The sequence below is a fragment of the Phycomyces blakesleeanus genome (genome assembly GCF_001638985.1).
Source record: "Phycomyces blakesleeanus NRRL 1555(-) unplaced genomic scaffold PHYBLscaffold_24, whole genome shotgun sequence".
Taxonomy (NCBI): Eukaryota; Fungi; Mucoromycota; class Mucoromycetes; order Mucorales; family Phycomycetaceae; genus Phycomyces; species Phycomyces blakesleeanus.
Window position 1 is genome coordinate 586947 of NW_017265157.1, and position 18640 is coordinate 605586.

Genomic DNA, 18640 nt, shown 5'->3' on the forward strand with positions numbered 1-18640 from the left:
ACAAAAGTCTCGAATATTTCTGGGCAATCAGTTGAAACTGCTGGAGGGCATAGCATCAAAATTAACCAGAAAGCCACACTTACACTTTCTCTTAATGGTTATACTGATAGTGTTGATGCTTTTATCTTCCCCACTAAATTCGATTTGATTCTCGGTCGCACATGGTTACAGACTGCTAAACCTGTTCCTGACTGGCATCAAGATAACTGGTCTTTATATTGTGATGGCCAAGAGTTTGTCCTGCGTTCCCATGGCAACCACCCCATGAAACCTCAACTTAATTACCTCATTTCTGCAAAGCAAGTCCAGAAACTCTCTTGGAGGGAGGAGGCAGAGTGTTTTTTGCTGCACATCAAGACCAAGAAAGAAGTAACCAACAATGAACAATGGATGAAACTAGTGAAAGAGTTTGACGATATGTTCCAAGACAGTTTGCCAGGGTTACCACCGAGTCGAGATATACAACATGTAATAAACACTGAAGATGCACACCCTGTAAACAAACCGCCTTTTAAGATGAGCCCCCGAGAACTTGACGAACTCAAAAAGCAACTCAAAGAACTCCTTGACCTTGGTCTCATTCGCCCTAGCTCATCTCCATAGGGTGCTCCTATATTATTTGTAAAGAAAAAGAATGGTGAAATGCGCATGTGTATAGACTATCATGCTCTCAACAAAGTCACAATCCGCAATAACCATTCTTTACCAAGAATTGACGAATGCCTAGAACGATTGCATAGAGCCAACCATTTCACCAGCCTAGATCTCAAGAGTGGCTACCATCAAGTATGCATTCAAGATTCAGATGTGCCAAAAACAGTGTTTAACACCCGCTATGGTCAATACGAGTTCCTAGTCCTTCCTTTTGGTCTTACCAACGCCCCGCCAACTTTCCAACATTTGATGAACAAAGTTCTGGGAGAATGTTTAGACAACTTCGCTTTGGTCTATTTGGACGATATTCTCATATTCAGTAAAACCTCAGCAGAACACGAAGAACATGTATGACATGTCTTGAATCATCTCCACGAAGCCAAGCTGATTGCCAACTTTAAAAAATGTGAATTTAACAAAAAGAAACTGACATTTCTTGGTTTCAATGTGTCTGCTCAAGGCATTCTCCCATCTCCAGATAAAGTCAAGACCATACAAGAATGGGTTCCACCCTCTAATGTTCAAGAAGTGCGTCAATTTATTGGTTTGGCACAGTATTATCGCCGTTTTATCCCAGGTTTTGCTGGAATTGCAGCTCCATTAACTGATCTTACCAAAGGAACAGGACCTAAACGACAACCAATTGTATGGACTGACACTTGTCAAGACAGCTTCAACATCCTTAAGGAAAAACTCAGCACTGCACCTGTACTACTTGCACCAGATATGGACAAACCTTTCCGAATTGAGACAGATGCTTCCGATTTTGGTGTCGGTGCTATATTGATGCAAGAAGATGAAGAAGGAGTCTGGAAATCACTGGCATTTGAATCCAAGAAACTTTCCAGTGCTAAACGTTCCTACCCAGCCCAAGAACGTGAACTTTTAGAAATACTGCATGCACTACGTACCTGGCACTGTATGATTGAAGGGAAACCATTTACTGTTTTTACTGACCACCTGCCCCTCAAGTACTTCCATAGCCAAGTTAAACCAACCCCTCGATTAATAAGATGGATTTCCAAATTCGAGTTGTACAACCCCATTATTCAATACAAACCTGGCAAAGACAATGGTGTCCCGGATGTACTTTCTAGAATGGACAGTCCCGAATTTGATGCATCTACAATCGAGTCTATAGAGCCAGAGTATCTGTACACCATGCCCGAATCACAGACTTCAGATCGGCCCAAATACTATGCTTGCACGGAAGATGAGTGGCCAGACGACATAAAAGAGTTGCTACACAGACAGTGCAAGAAATTTGTGGTTCATGATCAGAAGGTTTTCTGCTTGGTTAAGATTGGTGACACATTTCAAGAAATCCGTTTTGCTCTGTTTACCAAGCGTGCCGATCTGGTAAACAATTTCCACAATGGGTTTGGACATGCTGGTGAGACAACAGTTTATGACTTGATGAAGAAACGTTGGTGGTGGCCAGAAATGCGAACACAGATCCAAGAATGGCTTGCAAAGTGCCCCCAGTGTCAATTAGCGTCCAATGCCAAGCGAAATATCCACCATGCACCCATGGAACCCCTAGATATTCCCCCTCCATTTTCCCGCTGGCATCTAGGTTTCATTGGAGAGCTCCCAACAACTGTAAATGGTAACCGATGGATTCTCATTGCAGTAGATTACGCCACCAATTGGCCAATTGCACGTGCTGTACCTGCTGCTATGGGTGAAGCAATAGCCAATTTCATGTATGAAGAAATTGTAATGGGTTTTGGTTGTCCCAACGAGATCCTCACTGACCGCGGCGCCAATTTCATGTCACACATCCTCAGCTTTTACATTAAAAAGATTAAATTACACCACAAGTTAACATCAGCATTTCACCCTCGAACCAATGGAAAATGTGAACGTTTAAATGATATTTTAAAACAGATGCTACGAAAATATGTACACGGCGCTATTCATCACTGGGATGAATATTTGGAAACTGCACTCTGGGCCTGCTGAATTAGGAAACACCAAACAACTGGTTTCAGTCCATTCTTCCTGACCTATGGCCATGAACCTCGTATTCTGGGTGATCCTCTACGCCCATTCATGGATACCGCTATTCCTGATGATCCTTCTCTTGTCTCTGATGGTGCTATCCCTTTTCTCCACAATCTGCAACAAGCCTGCATTAATGCTGATGCTCGAGTAGCCACCAATAGCCAACAAGACAAGGAACAATGGGATTCTATTATGAAACTGCACCAATTCGCAATTGGTGAACATTTATTGCTACGACATGAAAACAAATTTGGCTTAGAATATAACTGGATGGGACCATACATAGTTATAGACAAGAATGCAGATAAAAATATATACAAGCTCACAACTATGGAAGGTGTCCCTTATACTTCCTAGGTTCACGTCGATCATTTAAAAATTGCAAAATCCAATGATTTTGACCATACCTGGTATCACCCAACCCCTGCCCATGTCCAAATACGCCGCGATTTACCCTTGGACTCTTCTTCTGCCCTACCGTTTTCCCTTGTGGATTCTTCTGGGGTTGATCAAGGACTATCAACAGTTTTGGGAGGGGGTGATGTCGGACATTATTTTGATGAATCCGTAAAATCTGAAGATAGTTAACCACAGTACTTCTTTATGTGCAGTAATATCTTCCTGAGCATTAACCGCAGTAAAAGGACTTCTCTTGTATTTAAATAGAGTATAATAGTTTACTGCAGATAATGCACAGTATTAGTTTAGAAAACTATATAAGACAATTCAATTCCTATCAATAAAAAGTACCTTTTATCCTCTCTTCGATTTTACATATACTCTCCAATCCCCAGTGGGTTTGACCTTTTGACTTTATTATAGTAAAAGGAAGACCAACCCAGATTGGGAACAACACAACACATGTTGTACTTAATTTTTGTGATTCAAGCACTATAGAAAATAATGTGCAAGTGTCATTCCTGATCTGGGATGGTCTTCCTTTTACTATAGCAAAGTCAAAAGGTCAAACCCACTGGGGATCGGAGAGTATATGTAAAATCGAAGAGAGGATAAAAAGTCCTTTTTATTGATAGAAATTGAATTGTCTTATATAGTTTTCTAAACTAATACTGCGCATTATCTGCAGTAAACTATTATACTATATTTAATTACAAGAGAAGTCCTTTTACTGCGGTTGATGCTCAGAAGATGTTACTGTGGTTAATCTTTACAAGACATTACTGCGGTTCGTTGTCTATGAGGTATCTTTGACATACAGAACTGCTGCGGTCAATTATCCCGATTTCTCGGATTCATCAAAATAATGTCCGAGAGTAAACCAACCCAGATCGTGAACGACATCACATCGTGAAAAAAGTGCCCACTACAGGGGTCGAACCTGTGGCCTTGGCGTTATTAGCACCACGCTCTAACCAACTGAGCTAAGCGGGCCTCTGATGGCTACTACACTCGTAAAACTTACTTTACTACTTGTTGGACTGGACTTAGCTAGTTTTTGTTTTCTTTTTCTTGCCTTTTTTTCTTTTCTATCTAATTTGCTTTCTCTTTTTGTCTTTTCACGCATGAACTGCTGCCTGCTTGCACTTCTATCTCCTCCCTTTCACTGTTACAACATTTTTACACAGCTGCAAAGTGGAGAGTAGAGTACAACTCTCAGCTTATTAGTGTTAGTTCTTTTCTTCTCTTTCTATTTTTTTGTCTTTTTGTGATCCTTTTGGACTTTTTTTGCCTTTTCTTTTGTACTTGAGATACTATATGATCTATAGATTGCCGGCAATATATCTCTTTAATAAAACATAATCTTTAATCTGAGCTAAGCGGGCTTGGTATTAATGACATGGGGTGTTGTAAAAATGATCATGTTTTAATAAACTTTGGTTGTCTGGCAGTGCAGTGGCGTTGCAGAATTCTTTGTAATTCTAGAAAATTATATTCTATTATTATTTTATTTTGATTTTCTGGCAGCAGCCGAGGCTGAATAGAAAGTAATTTTTCTATTTGTAGAGCAAAACACCAATAAGTACAACAAAAAGATATCATCCTGTCAACAATAACTTCAGGCAACTACACATTGTATCTTATTTTCTTACTATATTTAACTAAATAAATCAACTTGGAATTAATATTATTTTCATTATATATTTTTACAAGCATAATTATCTTCATGATTATGACTTAATAATTATTTTATTTTATTTGTACTTAATGATAGTAAAGAACAAATCATATTTAATATATTGTCAATTATATAACTTCTATTATATTTTTTTTATAATTTCATTTATTTAATTATTCAACAAGTCAGTTGCAAAACTATAAATATTGCAATACTTGCATTTAATAAACATTAATTTTTCTTTGTCTTATTTTCTGATAACAAATTCTATTAATATTTAATATTATTAATATTTTACTTGTTTAATTATCCAAGTATATTGAGTCAAGTCTATCAAGATTGATCAATAGTACTGTTTTTCTCTTATTTTTCTCTTATTTATTTTATTATCTTTAATTCTATATTCTCTTTTGAGTTTGTCTTTTTCTCTCTTATGGAAAAGAGAGGTTATTTCACATATGCAAACTCATTCAAACCTTAAAAACCATGATAACATCACCTGTCAACATTTACTACAAATATAAGTACCACACGCGTTATTAATATAACATAAATGTTCTAAAATGATTCAGAATTAATCAAAAACGTATATTTGTTTAATATGATGTCAACTTATACAGACTATTACTGTATTTTTACTAATTATTTATCATTTTTAAATAAATTATTCACACATTTCCTCTAATTAAATTCACACACTTTACTCAATATAATTCACACATTTAAATTTTATTTTCACACAAAATGATAAGAATAATATTACTTAATATTCCAAAGAATCTATAAAAAAAGATCAAGAAGTTTAATAGTGTGATGACCTAGACACTTAGATGTTGGATTTATCATATATAAGAATATATTCATATTGAGATATCATAGTAGCTATTATCTTGTCAGTATAATATATATATAAACAATTAACACTAGAAAAACATACGGGAATTACCATGTACAAAGTTAAATTATAACAATAGAAAATCTGGGGTATTTTTTCATCTCAGCTTTTTTTGTGTGTTCAAGATGAAAACACTGTTTTCCGGTTTTCTATTGGCTTGGATACAACAGGCGAAAATATTATTTATTATTATTATTATAAAGACATAACATTTCATTATAAAGACATAGTAAATTTAGTAAACGTTGTACTTGTTTCCTTTTTCTCTTAACACTTCAAAGTAAAAATAAATAAACATTATGTCCACAATTCCTGAACTCTACAACAAAAAGTGCCATTGTGCTGGATGTAGTCAGAACGATCTCGGCTATAGTTTTGTTGCCAGAAGAACTGCTCAACGTCATAACAAAAGGGCAAGACTAAATGCCATAAGATGTGAAAGGGGTACAATATTTGAATTTATTTAATTGTATTGTAATCCATGAAATAACGTGTTGTAATAGACATGTCTACCCAAAGAAATATGATGGAGGTCGATGATGAACATAAGGTTTATTTAATTCAGATACCGTTAGATATTAACCAAGTGTTATATTCTAAATGTAGCTATCTTAACCCATCAACCCGGAGCCCTGGAAGAATCGTACACTCAGACAAACTCACCTGTTTGGGAAGGAGCTTCAATGTCTGACACTGAAGACGTTTCCGTTACTAATGACGCGATCAGCAATGGCGACAATGATGACAGTGGAAGCAACAGCAATGAAATCAGTGAAGACGAAAGCGAAGACGATGTTATTGAGCTCGACGACAATGAATTGAATAGTGAAGGTCAGTTAGTGTTAAAAATTTTTTAAAAAAAAAAGCGTTAATTTTTTTTTATAATAGACCCTTTTGCCACCCCCGATATGCCCCAGAACCCAGTGCACAGGTTCATTGCTACTTTTGTGGTGATGTTCGCTTCCCGCTATGTGGTTGACAAGGGCACCGTTGTCTTGATCGAGTTCATCAACAAGCTTTTGACAATTTACGAGCAGGATTTCCAACTGCCCTTGAGCCTTCCTGGTCTTCAGCGCATGACAGGTTTCTCAGCCATGACCAAAGGCATAAAGAAATTTGTTGTGTGTCAGGATTGTCACAAGGTGTACGAAGAAAGTGCATCTGTCCCGTCTCATTGCGATTTCGTAAAGCTTGGTGCACGCTCGTCTTGCAACTGCCAATTGACGAAAACATCAGCATCGGGTGCTTTGGTGGCCAAGCGTTCATACTTGTACCAGTCCGTCGTTAATACTTTACGAATGTTTTTTCTTCATCCAGGATTCGAGGATAAAATTAGACATTGGAATCACGAGCTGAAGATGGTGGATACGATGTGTGACATATACGACGGTGCCATGTGGAAGGAGCTCAAAGACAAAGATGGCGTGCAATTCACAAAGGATTCGCGTTCATTAATGTTGACTCTCAACATCGACTGGTTTCAACCTTTCGATAACGTCACGCACTCGACTGGTGCCATATACCTGGTAGTAAACAATCTGCCTCGCAATGAAAGATACAAGCCAGAGAACACACTTCTCGTAGGATTGATGCCTGGCCCAAAGGAACCCAAATCCGAAGAGATAAACCATTATCTCCGGCCTATGGTAGATGATCTGATAAGATTGTATGAGGGACTGGCAATCCCAACTTTCGAGTGTCCTAGTGGTGTCCGCGTCCGTGCCGCATTGATGATGGTGGCCTGTGACATCCCAGCAGCAAGAAAGACAAGTGGTTTCACCTCGCACAACAGTACATGCGCATGTTACAAGTGCAACAGACATTTCCCTCGCTTGGAAAACGGTGTCAATATTGACTTTCGTGGGTTTGACTTCTCTCGGTGGGTGCTTCGTGACGGTGTAGAGAACAGGTTGCATGCTGAGGAGTGGGAAAGTGCTAGTACCCCCTCAGAAAGGCATCGGCTGGAGGTCGAAAATGGTGTTCGATGGTCGCAGTTGCATCGCCTTGGATACCTTGATCTAGTACGTGGAACGATCATCGATCCCATGCATAATTTATTCCTGGGAACGCCTAAAAGATTGATGGATCGTTGGATCAAAGACGAAGACATTCAAGATGGCGATTTTGCGGCAATGCAGAAGACTGCAGAAACGATGATTGTGCCTGGTGGATACACCTCTTTGAACTCGAAAATAGGAAAGCAGTTTTCGTATATGAAGGCAGACGAGTGGAAGTCATGGGTGCTTGTATACTCGCCAGTTCTGTTGAAAGATGTTCTTGCAAAAGACAGATTCGAAAACTGGATTAACTTTGTTGATGCATGCCGCCTGTTGATCAAGCCAACGATCACGTTCGATGAAGTCAACACTGCCCATCAGTTTCTTCAAACTTTTTGCACCAGATGTGACGAGCTGTACAATGCCGAAATCCTCATCTGTAATATGCACCTACACCTCCATCTTCGAGATACAATTCGTGATTTTGGACCAGTGTACGGTTATTGGCTATTCGGGTTCGAGCGGTTTAACGGGTTGTTAAAAAATTTGAAGACAAACAGGAAGATCGGGTTTGAAGAAACATTTATGAAGAAATTTATTGAAGATGTGCACAAAGACGATCTTGTCAACAGTTTCCTTCAGAGTACCCACCAGACATCTGCATTTCCTCTCCTTACCAAACTCACTTCTTCCTTTACACCCGCCACCATTCCATCCATCCGTCAACGTACCTTCCGCATACAGTCATTTGTTGAGGCTTCTGAAGATCCAAATGTACTTGTAAAAGGCAACGAACCTCTCCCTCCTTCCGCATTCCCTCTATCATTAAAATCCGCTACCACAATGAGTGACATTCACTATGTTCATCTCTTACAATACTACAAAGTTGCGTACAACAATGAACAATTAGTTCACTTTCAACAAGCGTCGGAATCACCATACTTTGTCGACAATACAATCACCCTGTTGAAATACATCAACATCCTTGGGCAGGTCTACAAGGGTAAAGGTGAATCTGGAAGTCGTGGCTCTCTTGTACAAGCAAAGTTCATTGGAAGTACTGGTGAGCATATCATCGCATACACGGGTCAAATACAGTACATTTTCACCCATTCTTTCACTCCTCCACCCACCTCTTCATCCCTTACTCCCTTGCTCCGCACCCATCGCCGCCCAACACAACTTCTTCACAATTCTCAACATACTTTTGCATTTATCAAATGGTACACACCCGAAAATGATAAATCGCGAGAGTACGAACACGTTGAAACCTGCTTTCCAACATTTTCTCCTGACGATTTCCAATGTGTATTGCCAGTGCATAGAATTATGTTAGAAGTAGCAACTGCTGAGCACACAACACGCAGAAAAGTAAAAAAGATGCTGGTCATTCCTTTGCCAAAAAAACAATACATTTAAAAAATAATAAAATTATAACTCCCTTTTTTAAAGGCACACAGAAAAGAATAATCATAGTGTTTGTATTTGTTGGTATGTTTATCATTGTCAGATGGAGGATGTGGAGGATGTAGAGGATAAGAAAACAAAATTTATTGAAACTCATCTCTAAAAGCCCAGTGAGGGAGAAGGGACGTCAATCTAGGCGGGACTGCTAAAACAGCATCTCTACCGAAGGACCTCTTCAACATCTGACGCGAATTGAAGTCCATGCGATTACGCATAAAATCATCAACAACTGCAAGAAAGTGATTGTACTAAATACAAATAAGTGATTAATCAAAGTTCTGTTTCATTTAAATACATAAAAAAACAAAAAAAAGCTATATACAATAATGTAAACAAAAGAAATTACCTCATCGCTTCTCCAACTTGGACGCACTGTACAAATCGCACGGTTGCTCGAGACTCCAGGCATATCGTCTTCAGATTCGCCCTCAGACATTGCTTCTTTCTGTAAGAGTCCGTCGCAGCTCTTACCCACCTTCATATCAATTTCAGCCTTGAATGTATGGTAGGTCAGCTCGCGACGGTCAAAATGCTAGTTTATAAATGTATTAATATGAATACATTTAATTTGCAATCAAAATATACTTCTAACATACATCGGTCTCTCGACCTGCTTTTCTTGACCGAGAATTTGTCTTTTTGCGCGCTTCATAGGATTCCTTGACTTGGCGTCTCGTTCCACAAAAGTTTGTGTAGATACAATCGCTAATATCGGCCTGTCAAACACTAGTCCCAACAACCTTTGGAGCCAGGTATGCATGAAGGTCATGCATCAGCTGTCTGTTGGGTGGAAGTCTGTAATCAACATTAACATCCCAACTGCGCTTGCTGTCGTTAGCTGCAACTAGTTCCGGCTTATTTGATTTGAAGTTGTGTTTCTTCAACTCTCCTCGGATAAGAGCCTATACTTAGTGTGAGATATTATGTTGATGAGCTACTGTACATCTCAACACTTACTAAAACTCTAGTGCAATCCTGTTTACTAAGTTCACCAGCGTTTGCACCAGTAAGAACCACTGGACCAACAGAAGGAGCGACAGAAGGACCAACAGAAGGAGCAACAGAAGGACCAACAGAAGGAGCAACAGAAGGAGCAACAGAAGGACCAACAGAAGGAGCAACAGAAGGAGCAGCAGAAGAGATACCAAAAAAAGCCTCAGAAGGTGTTGTATACCAATCCAGAGTAGAACCAACGGAAGAAGCTGCGAAAGGGACAGAAGCAGAAGCAGGTATAGTGGTAGGAGCAATAACTGCAAGAAGTTCTCCAGAGGCATCGGCAACGCTATCAAGTATTTCCAATGAATCTTTGTTCCCCTTGATAACAATGCCAATGTTTGAATCCATGGTCTTGAGACTTTCCTCCATAGCGGTGAGCCTTCTTAAAAGCTCAGTATATTCCGGGGATGGAGCCGGGGCAATTGACTGACGATTGTTAACCATGGTCTGAAAGCTATCTAATAAAATGTTATACATGAGTTGATTGTTAATTATATTTGTTTTATATATCTATTCATTGTATATATAGAGTGTTATTAACATACAAAAGAAGTTAGGTGTTAAGCGAAAGAATAAAGTGTAGTTAATGGAAAGATGGTAAAAGTAAAAGCAAGAACCCATTTATTATATTACACTTGTTGCTGTAAATACTCAGGATTTCTTTAATATGCGTATCTCTATTAATACTTCCTGGAATTAACGGGGTGCAAATCGGCTTTGAACATGCTTTTTTCAACTCAATCCAATATATGATTTCTGTCTTTCGGCCTTTTGGCCCTTTGGTCTTTTGTTCTTTTTGTTTTTTTTTTTTCATTTACAAGTTTTCTCTCTTTTCTCTCTTTCCAACATTTATTATATTCACAGATTTTCTTGGTAAGATATCTTATTCTTTAATATTATATATATATATATAACTAAAATGATAATAGTTGTTTTTTATTACTACAGACACTCGTGTTTTGTTACCTTCTGATGCATCCCCTTCACAATGTCCATCCGGATTAGCTAAGGTTAGTAAATATACTGTGGTGATCCAGACACTCGGATGTTGGATTTATCACATATAAGAACATATTCATATTGGGATAGCATAGTAGCTATCATCTTGTCAGTATAAAATATATATAAACGATTAAGTAATCAGCCCAATAATTATTACAGTTAGTACTGTAGATAATATCTTAAAGATTGTTAAGATAATTATATCATACTGCCGGGTAAACTGTGTCAGATCGATATGGAGCTAATTTAGTAGGAAGTCCTAAAGCTCTAGTATAAAAGAGAAAAGAATAGCTAAGAGCTAAAGAAGTACGATTTATGACTTGATGTCATAATTGTAACACCGACACTAGTTAAGCAGTAAATACACTCTAATAACCAAATATAGTAAAGGAAGAAAGCCTTAAGAAACTAAGACATAATGACAAGAGCAGATTGTGTTTTCTTATAAAAAGGGACACTTTTTATTTATGAATAAAGACAACTTATATACAGTCTCAAAGTATTTCTATACGTCTCTATTATCAAATATTTTATTTTTCTATTGTTTCGTACCTGAAATACCACATTTTTTACTTTGAATTCTCGAAATGTCTCAACAATCCGCTGTCAACTCTACTATTGTTTCTGGTGAAGAAACCGCCCGTGTCAACTCTGGTGTCATTCCTCCTCCTTCTGCTGCTGGTTCTGCCGACCACGATGGTGATACCGTGATGACTCCCTTGTGTTCTGAGGACGGTGCCTTTGATTCTGAAGAAGGTTCTTCTGGTTCCAATGCTGGCCGTTCTGGTTATGAGGGTGCCAATTCTCCTCGCATCTATTTGGGTAACTCTGGAGTCAGAGTTAACAACAACCTTGTGGCCACCGTGGAAATGTTGCTGGCTTCTGCTGAGGAGGACCTCAACACTAAGAAGGGCAACTACTATGCCGCTCTAGGCCACTACTTGGGTGTTTCCAAGAGGGATCCCACCTCTACTGCTGCCAAGTCTGCTTCCAAGGGTGCCAAGGAAGCACAAGTACTGTTTGCTGAGGCTGAGCAAATCCTCAAGGACCTCAAGGCTTCCACTGCTCCTGCGTCTAAGCCTTATGACAAGAGAAGCACTCTGGTTCCCAGTAACCTACCTTTTCTCCAGCTTTGTTCTGAGGGTCCTCTGGTGAAGGCCAACCGTGATGTGTTTGATTCGGTGTATGACTTCTGCCAGGAGTTTACCACAGTCCTGGAAGCACACTCTCTGTCCTTGGATTCCTGCTGGGAACGTCTGTTGCCTACTTGTTTGAACAAGGAAGAACGTTCTTGGTTTGAGGACAAGCTCAAAGGCAAGGCCTACAACTGGAAGAAGGCCGAAAGTATTCTTCTAGATCACTATGACACGCCGTTCTGTAAGTTCCTGAACATGGGTCGTGTCTGGTGCATGAAACAAGGCAAAGGAGAATCCGCTCGTTCTTTTGGTGCCAAGTTCCAAAAGTTCCGCCGCCAGGCCTTGTTGGACGATGGTGTTCAATTGGTTCTCTGCTTCTGGTGGAATCTGCGTCCGGAAGTCTGGGAAGCTTGTCTCATTCCTTTGTCAGCCAACTATGGCACCAAGATGCCCTCAAAGATTGAGGACATCATCTCGTTGGTGAGTGTGTCAACAAGTGACTCCACTGCTTTGTTACATAATCCTGCCAATGGTACTGCCGCGTCCTCCTGGAGTTCGTTTGCTGCTCACAATGGTGCGTCCTCTCTCTCTGCTGGTTCCCACAAGGGAAAGAAAAGGTCTTTCTCTCGCGAGCGTGGTTCTCAGTCTCCCAAGAAGGCATGGGACTTCAAGAAGGCGATGAAGGATGGCATCTGTTTTTCATGCAAGGCTCCCTGGGTTAAGGGACACTCCTGTCCGGAACGGGAGAAGTACTTGACAAAGGTGTCAAGGATGGCAGTCCGCTCCTCTGCTGGTAGACCAGCAAGAGCTTCCACTGTGGTTGAGGGGAGTCCCTCGTTGTCTTGGTCAGAGTACCAAGACAACACTAGTGCTCTGGCCAAGATGGCATTAGATTGTAAGTACAATCTTAAAGACATGGTTATTAAAAGAGATTTTAAGAACATGAGCACTAATATTACCTTTCCTATTTTGGCAAATAATTCCATTAGAACCATCTCCTTGTTGGACTGTGGGGCCACGTTCAGTTTGGTGGACAAGAATTTTTGCTTGAAGAATGGAATAGCCATTAGTTACATCAATCACATTAATAAAGATTTGTTGAACAAAAACAATGTTCATAAGTATTTTATTCGTTTGGCTGATAGCAATACCCAGATTAAAAGAATTGGTACTTGTGTGATCAGTGTAACTTGCAATAGTAAGACTATTCAACGCGAGTTTGAAGTGATGAATTTAACTAATAGTCATGAGTATGATTTCAGTATTGGTACTGATTATATGTCTTCTCTTGGTATTGGTATTTATGGTTTACCTTTATCATATGATGATGCTGATTCAAGTGAGGAACGTAGAGAAGCCGATAGACGCTTCAACAATAAGAGTGATCTTCTTGAATCCATTGAGAGAGAAAATGAACGAAAGGAAAATAATCCGGCTGTAGGTCCCACACAGTTTGAGGATGCTATGGATTATATTCGACCGTTCATTAAAGACAATCAAGATATTCCCAAGGGTTCGTTTTGTACTATACCTGAAAGTATTGTATGTTTGGACACCCCAGAAAATGCTACGGCGTTCAGAAGCCCTTATCCCATTCCTTACAAGATGCAAGGTGTAGTGGATGAACAGGTGAAAGAATGGCTGGACAATGGTATAATTGAAAGAGCGTCTGCAAACACACAATGGAATACGCCTTTGACTGTTGTCAAGAAGACAAATGGTAAAGGAGAAATTACTGGATATCGCGTTTGCCATGATCCCAGATTAATTAATTGCCTGTTGAAGTCAATTGATTGTATGCCTTTGCCATTGATCGGTGAATTGTTTGAAGATTTAAAGGGTGCGAATATTTATTCCACTCTGGATTTGAAATCTGCGTTTAATTCTTTGAGGTTGAACCCAAAGGACACACACAAACTTAGTTTCACATGGCGTGGTGTACAGTACAAACCTATTGGTACAGTGTTTGGTATAAAGCATGTCAGTTCACAATTTCAAAGAACTATGAGTATAGCTTTGGAAAGACTATCTTTTGTATGGTTTTTTGTGGATGACATTGTTTGCGCAAGCAAAACGTTCGAGGAACACAAGGAACACTTGAAGCAAGTGATTGAGAGATTAACAAGGGTCAATTTGAAGTTGAATCCGAAAAAATGTCATTTCTTTCAGAAAGAAATTTATTTGCTTGGTTTTCATATTTCACCTGAAGGAATTACAATGGACTGCAGAAAACTTGTTAATGTTCTTGAATTTCCTCAACCAAAGACGGGTAAAGATATCCAAAGTTATTGTGGGTTGATCAACTATTTTAGAACGTTGATTCCGAATGTATCTTCCATTATGTCGCCACTAGATTCATTGAGAAATGAAAAGTCGATTACCCATTTATGGACAGATAAGCATCAAACTGCATTTAATAACTTGAAAAAAGCACTTTTGAGTGATCTGGTGTTGTCGTACCCAGATATGAACTCTCCTTTTAGTATCAGCTGTGATGCATCTCTTACTGGTATTGGTGCAGTGTTGTATCAAGTCAAGGATGGCAAGAAAAAATATATTTCTTTCGTGGCTAAGAGCTTATCCCAAAGTGAAAGAAAGTATTCTGCAACCAAAAGAGAATTACTAGCGTTAGTATTTGCACTCAAGCGTTTTCACAAGTATGTCTATGGTTCTCACTTTACCTTGTACACGGATCACAAGGCATTGACATATCTTCACACCCAACGTGTTGTGAATCTGATGATGATCGCATGGATGGACACGATTTTACAGTATGACTTTAAGATCGTTCATTTGCCTGGTGTTTCGAATGTGCTTCCTGATGCGTTGTCACGTTTATCTGAAGAGACTGAAACATTATCAAATGAACTGGGTGGGGATAGTGTGGTTAGATCCATCATGAGAAATAGTGCTGTCACTATGGAACCGCTACCAGACATCTTGAGTGGTGAGTACTTTACTCCTCCCACAGAAAATGAAAGGAATAAGTTATTAGTTGAAGAACATTTGAAAGGTCATTTTGGTGTAGAAGCTATACTACATGCCTTAAAGAGAAAAGGTATCTATTGGACCAGCTTGAAGAGTCAAGCAAATGATCTTATACAATTGTATATACAGTGTCAACGTCATAATATCACAAGAAAAGATTATAATCCTTTAAGACCTGTGACTGCAACACTTCCTGGTGACAGTTGGGGAATAGATCTGGCTGGGCCATTTACAATGTTGACTAGAGGAAATGAGTACTTGTTAGTGATGATAGACATCGCAAGCAAATTTTATGTATTGCGTGCCATACCTGATAAAAGGGCAGCTACGATTGCGTTACAAGTACTGGACGTCATTAGTACATGGGGTCCGATGAGAAAGTTGCAGAGTGATTGTGGACGGGAGTTTGTGAACTCGCTGATGACATGTATAAAAGAGAATGTTGGTTTTGAACATGCGTTGATTTCGCAGTACCATCCTAGAGCTAATGGTGCAAGTGAAAGAGCTGTCCAGTCGGCAGTGAACACCATTAAAAAACAAATAGTTGGTAATGTCGCTGATTGGGATCAGAAGGTGCCATCTGCGCAGTTGTTTTTGAATAGCAAGTATAATGCTAGGACTAAGAGTACGCCATTCTCGTTAATGTTTGGAAGGAATCCAAATGACTTTGTCGATTTTAGTAAAGAAAAGGATAGTGCAACTGCTGAACAGATTCAGAAAGAGTTGCAAGAAAAAATTAAAAGAATGACTGAGATAGTCTACCCTGCCGTGTTTGAACACGTAAAGCATGTCACAGAAAAGCAAAAGGAACGCTTTGATGGAAGTCACAAAATGATAGATCTGGTTCCAGGAACCACGGTAATGATTTTGGTGACAGAAAAACAGAATAAATTAGATCCGAAGTATAAGGGATTCTACACTGTTGTTAGAAAGACTGCTGCCAATACTTATGTATTGAAAAATGAAAAGGGATTTTTAGAACCAAGGAATTATCCTCCTTCTTTATTGAAAAAAGTTTCTGACAAGGTATTAGAGCAAAAGAATGACTTTTTTGAAGTCGAAGCAATTATTGGGCACATAAAAGATGACAAGAACAATTATTTGTATAGATGCAAATGGTTGGATTATGATGAGTCTCACGATACCTGGGAGCCAGAGGATCATTTTACCGATCCTAAGTTCATAAAGGAATACTGGCAAAGAATTGGTGAAGCTCCAGAAGGTATCAAAGACATCAATAAGGCCAATAAGAAATTATTAAAGGATATGAAAGTTGCATATTCCGCACCTAAAGAAAATTCAGGTACTAAAAGGAAGAATTATGCAAAGACAGCTTATCAAAAGAAGAAACGCAGTAAGGTCTAAATAAAGAGTTATTTGAGCACCACAGTACTCGTTTAAAAAAAAAAAAAAAGAAAAAAAAAAAAAAAGAAAAAAGAACAAGCTGATCAGAAGAATTGCATAGAGTACTTGAACGGTATTTAGTTAATACCTGGGTGGGGATAATGTGGTGATCCAGACACTCGGATGTTGGATTTATCACATATAAGAACATATTCATATTGGGATAGCATAGTAGCTATCATCTTGTCAGTATAAAATATATATAAACGATTAAGTAATCAGCCCAATAATTATTACAGTTAGTACTGTAGATAATATCTTAAAGATTGTTAAGATAATTATATCATACTGCCAGGTAAACTGTGTCAGATCGATATGGAGCTAATTTAGTAGGAAGTCCTAAAGCTCTAGTATAAAAGAGAAAAGAATAGCTAAGAGCTAAAGAAGTACGATTTATGACTTGATGTCATAATTGTAACACCGACACTAGTTAAGCAGTAAATACACTCTAATAACCAAATATAGTAAAGGAAGAAAGCCTTAAGAAACTAAGACGTAATGACAAGAGCAGATTGTGTTTTCTTATAAAAAGGGACACTTTTTATTTATGAATAAAGACAACTTATATACAGTCTCAAAGTATTTCTATACATCTCTATTATCAAACATTTTATTTTTCTATTGTTTCGTACCTGAAATACCACATATACTTTATGCTGTCATCCTATAAAATTATCCTGACCTTTTCCTTTCTTTTGTATAGGCCATATCGCCGAAATTACTCTCTACTATTAAACATGGTTATGAACACGGTAATATTTTATTTTATTTCAATCTATCTCTTTTTAATAAGCACATGGCTTAACATAATTTCTATTATAGATGAACCTCCCTCTCATGAGCACATCGCGAATCAAGAACTTTCATTTCATACGAGTGTCATTGACATGGTAATTTTTTTTGTACATATAACAATATTATTTATTTTGTATATTAATGTATATCATTTACTGAAGACAATATTAGCGTCTCCTATGTACTCTCTTGGTCTGCAAATAAATCCTTTTGCTTTGGGTAGGTAAATGAAATATTCTACCACACAGTTCACAAAAAATAATTTTTTTTCAGCATTTTTATAGCCAAATAAAGTATATTGAGTACTATGGTTCGCATTCATGACGCCTTTTCTTTTTGTCTCTGGTAAGCTATTATATTGCAAGCATAATTACATATATATATTCTTAATATCCACGATTTCTTGTTCAAACAGCTAACACTTTTCTAATTTCATAGAACAACCATTTACAAGCAAGCAACACACAACTGGGCTTTTCTCTGGGAGATATTGTTTGGAGAATACTTGTTTTATCAGAACATTGGCCATTTCAAATTGTATGAAGGATAGAACACTAGCCAGAATGTTCCTGAATATTAAATATAACCACTGTACTATAAACCTAAGAATATTCTTTTCTTTCTAATAAAAACAAAATAAACCAATAATTATTATAAATAAATTAAAGATCGGAGAAGTGTATGGAAGCAAACAGTATAAGAAGAAGTCTCTAAGATTGGATAAAATAAATTCAAATACAACAAAACCCTGTAAAAACTGGCATATCCATAAATTAAACAATGTAAAAACTGGCATATCCGTATAATTGATCTTTCATTTATCGTTCTTTTAATTGGAAAGCGGTAGGATATATTACAACAAAACGTAATTCTGAGTTGCCGTTTTAGTGCATGTGGTAAAAACCCATATACAGAAAATGCAAACACATCCTACTATCCTGCTGTTCTGACCTTTTCCTATGTTCGAAAGTTGGTCTTACCACCTATGAGTAAGCCAGCTTCATACACTTGTAAAAACTATCTGATCACATTGTAAAACCTGGTCTTTTCACATAATTAATTACAGTTTTACACATAAGAAAACCGCACCTCTTTTCCAGTGAATAGTATGCCTGAATTTTCTGGTGTGTATTTATTGTTATTTTTCCAGTGAAAACCCCACTTTTTTTCTCATAGTGTTTGAGAGGAAGCATTACATTTAGTGTACAGGAATAAAATAAAG

General features: G+C 38.1%; 3 protein-coding genes and 1 non-coding gene across 4 annotated transcripts; 2 read left to right on the plus strand and 2 right to left on the minus strand.

The window, feature by feature from the left end:
- Positions 1 to 3979: 3979 nt before the first annotated feature.
- Positions 3980 to 4053, minus strand: PHYBLDRAFT_t214. Its single transcript has one exon. It is a non-coding gene; the product is annotated as a tRNA-Ile (tRNA).
- A 1879-nt stretch (positions 4054 to 5932) lies between these two features.
- On the plus strand, positions 5933 to 9049 carry PHYBLDRAFT_173126 (hypothetical protein; the record flags this gene model as incomplete). The annotated part of the gene is made up of 4 exons (XM_018436945.1): positions 5933 to 6077; positions 6240 to 6464; positions 6522 to 6916; positions 7628 to 9049. The coding sequence occupies 4 exons, from the start codon at positions 5933 to 5935 to the stop codon at positions 9047 to 9049; spliced, it is 2187 nt and encodes a 728-aa protein (XP_018286747.1).
- A 131-nt stretch (positions 9050 to 9180) lies between these two features.
- On the minus strand, positions 9181 to 10570 carry PHYBLDRAFT_173127 (hypothetical protein; the record flags this gene model as incomplete). The annotated part of the gene is made up of 5 exons (XM_018436946.1): positions 9181 to 9345; positions 9444 to 9629; positions 9694 to 9813; positions 9838 to 9999; positions 10055 to 10570. The coding sequence occupies 5 exons, from the start codon at positions 10568 to 10570 to the stop codon at positions 9181 to 9183; spliced, it is 1149 nt and encodes a 382-aa protein (XP_018286748.1).
- Positions 10571 to 11682: 1112 nt separating this feature from the next.
- On the plus strand, positions 11683 to 18454 carry PHYBLDRAFT_173128 (hypothetical protein; the record flags this gene model as incomplete). Its single annotated transcript, XM_018436947.1, has 8 exons — positions 11683 to 13860; positions 16408 to 16573; positions 16875 to 16918; positions 17327 to 17375; positions 17446 to 17513; positions 17580 to 17641; positions 17713 to 17763; positions 18307 to 18454. 8 exons carry the CDS (start codon positions 11683 to 11685, stop codon positions 18452 to 18454), a joined length of 2766 nt encoding a protein of 921 aa, XP_018286749.1.
- Positions 18455 to 18640: the final 186 nt, after the last annotated feature.